Source organism: Peromyscus leucopus, chromosome 16_21 (genome assembly GCF_004664715.2).
Source record: "Peromyscus leucopus breed LL Stock chromosome 16_21, UCI_PerLeu_2.1, whole genome shotgun sequence".
In the NCBI taxonomy this organism is placed as follows: domain Eukaryota; kingdom Metazoa; phylum Chordata; class Mammalia; order Rodentia; family Cricetidae; genus Peromyscus; species Peromyscus leucopus.
Genome location: NC_051084.1, coordinates 16,232,172 through 16,239,015, shown reverse-complemented (window position 1 = coordinate 16,239,015; position 6,844 = coordinate 16,232,172). Strand labels below are relative to the sequence as shown.

At 37.2% G+C, this 6,844-nt stretch overlaps 1 protein-coding gene across 1 annotated transcript; it reads right to left on the bottom strand.

Annotated features, from left to right (window-relative positions):
- Nucleotides 1-5,618: 5,618 nt before the first annotated feature.
- Nucleotides 5,619-6,542, bottom strand: LOC114686587 (olfactory receptor 2J3). The gene has a single exon (XM_028861249.1). The coding sequence runs from the start codon at nt 6,540-6,542 to the stop codon at nt 5,619-5,621; it is 924 nt and encodes a 307-aa protein (XP_028717082.1).
- Between the last annotated feature and the right edge of the window lie 302 nt (nt 6,543-6,844).

Below are 6,844 nucleotides of genomic sequence, written 5' to 3'. Positions count from 1 at the left end.
GAAGAGACTTTAAACTTTAGACTTTTAAATAAGTTTGAGGTTGTTAAATGAGAGTATGGGGATTTTTGAAGTTGGACTGAATGCTTTTTTGCATTATGATATGGATACAAGCCTTTGGGGGCCAGGGAGTGGAATGTGGTGGTTTGAAAGAAAATTGTGCTCAAAAGGAGCGGCACTATTAGAAGATGTGGCCTTCTTGGAGTAGGTGTGATCTTATTGGAGGAAGCGTGTCACTGTGGAGGTGGACTCTGAGGTCTCATGTATGCTTAAGCCACACCCAGTATCTGAGACCACTTACTGTTGCCTACCTATCAATATGTAAAACTCTTAGCTCCTTCTCCAATACCATGCCTTATGTTGATATTTTATTTGTACTAAAATGTGATTTGTATGTTAATAAATAAAGTTGCCTGGGAGTCAGAGCTATTAGCAAGCCTTAGCAAAAGCTGGGCGGTGGTGGTGCATGCCTTTAATCCCAGCATTTGGTAGACAGAGCTAGGTAGATCTCTGTGTGTTCAAGGATACAGCCAGCATTGGAGACACATGCCTTTAATCTCAATACCAACCATAGAAGACCTGGAGATCTGTACAGACAGGTGACCAGGAGGTCATGTGGTTTGGTGTACAACCAATGAGAAGGCAGAACAGAAACTCTATAAAAAAGACAGACACACAGGAAGTAGGTCTCTTTCAGAGTGGTAGGACAACAACGACAGTGAAGGGTAAGGTTTTTAGCTCTTAGCTATTGCTCTGATCTCTTGGCTTTTATCTCTGTATTGGCTCTGTATTTCTTATTTAATAAGATGGTTACATCTACAATGTATTCCTTCATGCCACCATGTATGACTATGATGATAATGGACTGAGCCTCTGAGCTGTAAGCCATCCAATTAAATGTTTTTCTTTTTAAGAGTTGTCATGGTCATGACAGAAATAGAAACCTAACTAAAACAAATATCAACTTTCCAGTCAAGAAGCACTTAATGGTACAATAGTGACATTCCTGCTATATATGTAACTAGCTTACTGCTGATTGCACCTGTAGCCTACTCTGCAGGATGCAGTTTATGCCAGTAGAGGGACCTGGTCAAAGGTTCATTATTGAGAAGTCATAGGTATTAGGAGAGAACCCTTTTCTTTTGTTTTGCTAAATGGAAATGTCACACCGCCTCTAAAATATTCATAGGCTAATGCTGTTTCTGGCCTTGATTAATGCATACAGAACATAAACATCCATATATACATAGGTAAAAAGGGAAAGCTATTCACACTTTTCATATATACACACATAAAAAGGAGGAAATCTATTCACTCTTTTAGTAGAACATCAGCTATGTCACCATTCTAAAAACAAATCACTAAAATCCAATGTTCAAAACCTAAAAAATATATCATCTTGTACTTCTGGAGATCAGAAGATTAAATTGGATACAGGCCTGCATTTTTTGGACTTTAGGAGAGAACCTATCTTCTCATCCTTTCCATCCTCCTGAAGTCATTTACATTCCTAGGCTCTATCTCAAGATATTTAATTTAATCATATCTGTAAAACCCAGAGGAAAATTGATACAGTCAGATGGGTCTGAGCAAACATGATAGGTAATTTGAAAGAATAAAGAGGGAAAAATTATATGGCCTTGCACATCTACTAGCAAATGTGAAATGAATGATACATGTGCCAAAAAAATCTCCATTTGGCAATCCTCGGGTTTATAATCATAACATAGACCTTTTCTTTGGAAAACAACCATAAATTACTTAGTAATGAATGTACATTATTCTTTTCAAAAAAACTAAAATGAATATTGTTTTACTGTATATAAAGAATGATATATAAAGTACTCACTGACATTTGTGAAATCTAATAGCTTATAGTAAGATTTTTGTACAATTCTCATGAAATTTATCCACATTGTCTGTAGTTTTAGAATTCTGACATGATAGTTTGCAGTTAAAACTTTATTGTGTTTATAGTCATATAATATTGCCAGAATGTGTTATAATAAATCCACTCCATAACTCATGTAGAAAGGAGAGATAGAAAATAAGAGAAAATGAGGCTGAGTATGTCTGAGCTGGAAGGAGGGGTTCTTGTAATTACCTGGATGACATAGTTGTGATGGTAATCCTGTACTGCTGAGTGACCTAGAGAGGGAATTGAGCATGTACTAATAGTATTTGTTTCACAGGACAAAGCATGAAAATGAAGTGAATACAGATTGGGACACATCCACCTGGACAACAAGGAGAAATTGACATACTGTCTTAGGATTTCTGTTGCTATGATGAAGCATCATGATTCATGGAAACTTTTATAGAAGAAAGTTTAAATTGGGGCTTGCCTATGGTTTCAGAGGCTTAGTTCATTATAATCAGCATGGGAAGCTTTACAGCACACAGGCAGACATGATGTCCTACAGGAAGAAAGACAGCAGGAAGAGAGAGTCACTGGGCCCAGCTTGGGCTTTTGAAAACTCGAAATCTACCTCTAGTGACACACTCTCTCCAAAAATGTCATAACTACTCCAACAAGGAAACACCTTCTAATGCTTCTCAAGTAGTGTCACTCTTTGATGACTAAGCATTCAAATATATGAGCATATGGGGGCCATTCTTATTTTAACCACCATATCCCACTTTCAGGCCCCATAGGCTTCTAGCCATATCATAATGCAAAACTGCATTTAGTTCAAATTCAAAAGTCCCCATAGTTTATTAGTCTCAACACTGTTTAAAAGTCCAAAGTTCAGAGTCCCCTCTGAGACTCAAGGCAGTCTCTTCACTGTGAAATCAAAATCAAAAGAGCAGATTACATACTTCCAGCATAGAATGGTACAGAATATACATTATCATTCTAAAAGGGAAGTAAGTGAGCACAGTGAGGAAATACTGGACGAAAGCAATACCTAAAACTAGCAGAGGAAATTCCAACTTCCATATCTCCATGTATGATGTCAAAGTACTCATCAGAACTCAACTACTTCCAGCTTTTTTTTATTACAACACTCTTGTCTGTCTTGGGCAGGTTCCACACCTGGTCTGCAGCGTTCCTTGGCAGATACCCCATAGCTCTGGCATCTTCAACATCTTTGGGTCTCCAACATAATCCAGACTTCACCTTCATAGCTTCATGCAATGGCCTCTCTGAGCCTCTATTCAGGGACACCATGGCACACACCTGGCCTCAATAACTTTCCTTAGTCATGGAGGGAGATTCCATATCCCCTTTCTTGTATCCTTAACCCTAAAGCCAGAACTGTGTGTCTATGCTGTCAAATTCTGCTGCTTGCCAGGGCTGGAAATGGTCCCCTGGTTCAATTACATCTGAATCAGTTTTCTGCTGATGATCATTTCCTTCACTGCCTAAACTTTTCTTTAATACTTTTTTCACAAGTTAGAAACTTAGTTGGGTGGGGTCTTTCCCTGAGGTCACCACTCCCTTTATTCTATTTAACGTCTGGCTTTTCCTTGAGCTTTTTATATTCTTGAGCACTGGACTTAGCTCCATTATACTTCCCGGTGTGCCTTTTCTCCTCGAATTACACATTCTGTATTTTTCCTTGCTTAGATTGCTCCTTTTCCTTATAGATATGCATAATAGTGACCACTAATAATCATATGACAGAATCAATACTTGGTTGTCTTGAAAACTCCTCTGCCAAAGCCATTAATCTAAAACTCTTCAACTTAGACTCAGGAATACTTTTTTGGACAAGGGCAGAAAGCAGCCACATTCTTTACCAAAAAACAAAACAAAAAAAAAACAAACAAAACAACAACAACAAAACAAACCCACAAGAATAGTGCACAGGCCACTTACTAATAGTCTTCCCCTCTGAAACTTCTTGAGCTGAGCCCCTACAGTTCAAATTGCCTTCTGCACTGTCTTTTATGCCCTCCTAGAATGGTCCATTAAGCTTTGCTTAAAGCATCCAGTCACTTTTCTAAATCCAAAATCCCAAAGTCTATATTCCTCCAACAGCTTGATCAGGCCTGTCACGGTAATACTCCAGTTCCTAGTACAAACTTTTCTTAGTTACAGTTTCTATTGCTGTAATGAAACACCCTAACCATGACAACTCATAAAAGAAAGCATTTAATTGGGGATTATTTCAAAGTTTTATTTCATTATCTTCACAGCAGGGAGAACAGTGGCTCTCAAGCAGACATGGAGCTGGAGAAGGAGGTGAGAGTTCTACACCCAGATCCACAAGCAGAAGGAAGAGAAAGCCATTGGGCTTGGCTTTGGCTTTTGAAACCTCAAAATGCACCCCTAGTGACACACTTCCTCCAACAATGCTATACCTACTCAAGCAAATACACATACCTTAATCCTTCTAAAATAGGGCCACTCCCTGATGACTAAGCATTTAAATATAGGGGCCTTTGAGGACCATTCTTATTCAAACTACTACACAGATTAAAGAAGTTGGTGCCTCTATGTACAGAAGCTCTGTTCTTTCCTAGGAAAAGGTTGATTTCAAACTTTATTTTTCAGTTGCTTCTGAAAATTTTCTCATGTATGTCATGCATATACTAATTCAGTAACTAGCTCTAGATTAGTCAATCAGATACCTCAGAGCTTCTGAGGTTAACATTAACAATGGGCCCCTAGAGCCAGCTTTTCATACCCAAATTTTGTCACTGAAAGACAGTTTATACATAGACAACACACATAATCTTTTTACTTTAATTTAATTAATCCTTTAATCTTTTTACTTAACAACTTAATAATTTAAAATTATGAAAAATAACATACTATTCATGTCACTGCTTTATGTGTTCATCATTAAGAGAGCTTTGATTACTGTTGTGGGTGAAGACTATTCATATGTTTAAGGAGACTATTGTATAAATGTTCCTGATATTCAATACCATATATGTTATAATTATGTAATATCTCAAAGGAAAAAAGTCTGTTCAGATAAAAAGGTCTATATATTTTACAAAGCTAAAGAAAGAGAGAAATACATTTTAAAATTGAGGAAAATTATCTTTAGAAAACAATGTATTAAAGATAGTACAATGATCAACTTTGTAATACTGCTACATATTGCATCACAGAAAATCATATGCAAGAATAAATCTGCATGTATTTCAGATATACTTATTATAATTCATGATTCATATTCATTCTCATAGTAGAATATATAAAATATGGAACAAAATCCCTTCTGATATTTGTTTGTAAAGGGGAAAGAATATATCAGACATTTAATTGTGCCTTAAGCAAAAGGCACAACACAAAAAATGTTCTGTACAGAAAGTAAAAGATTAAAAGATGTTTTATAAAGATTTTAAATTATAATGTCTTATTTCATTAGGAATTAAAAATACAACAAATCATTTATCAGAGTGAACAGATTTGCATTCATAAGAGTTATCTGAGGACAAAACTGCTGCTTTTTAAATCTGACTTTTAACAAGACTATGTTCAACAAAAGTTGTCTTAGGCAGATAAGGTTTATTTATATCCACTATAATACTGCATGAGTCTGTGAAAGCATATAAACAAGTCACACTACTTGAATGGAAAGGTGATTGGTCAATGGGTGGACTGAAAAACCTTAGGGAAGAGATGTAGCATCACACTGCTAATGTCACTAGTACTCAAGATACTACTGACCCATTAGCCTCCTTACTGCTCCTCTGACATCTTTGTTTCTTAGAGTATAGATGAGAGGGTTCAGACTAGGGGTGACAACAGTGTAGAAGAGGGCAATGAACTTGGCTTGATCTTGAGAATTTTCTGTTGGAGGCTGAAGGTAAATGCACATGGCTGGAATGAAAAAGAGGCATACAACCATAAGGTGGGCTCCACATGTCCCAAATGCTTTCTGAAATCCTGTGTTTGCGTGCATCCTTAGGACAGCTTGAGCAATAGCGCCATAGGAAGTGAAAATGAGAATGAGTGGGATTAAAACAAAAATAGAGCTTGCAACCAGTAGAGTCATCTCATTAGCTTGAGTATCAACACAGGATAACTGGAGCAGTGCTGGGACTTCACAAAAGAAGTGATCTACTTGGTTATGTCCACACAAAGGTACCCAGAAAGTGAAGAGAGAATGAAGTGCTGAGTCCATAAAGCCACATACCCAGGAGGCTGCTGCTAGCATGTGACAGAAACGAGGATTCATGACAACAGAATAATGCAAGGGTTTACACACAGCCGCATAGCGGTCATAGGACATCACCACCAAAAGAACACACTCTGTGGTACCCAGAGCAAGGACAAAGTAGAGTTGGAGCATGCAACCAGCATAAGATATCGTCTTCTCTGGACCCCAGAGGTTGAATAGCAGTTGAGGGACAGAACTAGTGGTATAGCAGATATCCAGAGCTGAGAGATTTGACAGAAAGAAGTACATGGGTGTGTGCAGGTGGGAGTCTAAGTGTGATAGGATGATGATGAAGACGTTACCTGCCAGTGTTGCCAAGTAGAATATCAAGATCACCACAAAGAGTACTACCTCCAGGTGAGGCCATTTAGAAAAACCCAGAAGAATGAAGTACCCTTCAGAACTTGCATTGATTTTTTCCATACTAATTTACATCTTCTTTTATTTTATCTTCACTTAAGAAAATTTGAGTGTTAAAGGGAATAATTACAGTTGTTGACTGAAGAATATAAAGCATCATCAAACTCATATGCTATGAAACAAACAAAAACAAAAAAAATCAGTAAGTGAAGACAAAAGTGTCCCATTTGCTAGAAGCCTGACTTCGAAGTATAAAATGAATGACTGTTAGACGACCTGAATGGTTACAAAAGTAGTTGATATTTTTGCTGAGAAATAGGTTATTTACATTTTCTAAACTATCCCTTTATAAACTACTTGTTAAT

Excerpts from the sequence above, each read along its gene's own strand:
- LOC114686587 (XM_028861249.1), bottom strand. The coding sequence starts at position 6,542 with ATGGAAAAAATCAATGCAAGTTCTGAAGGGTACTTCATTCTTCTGGGT.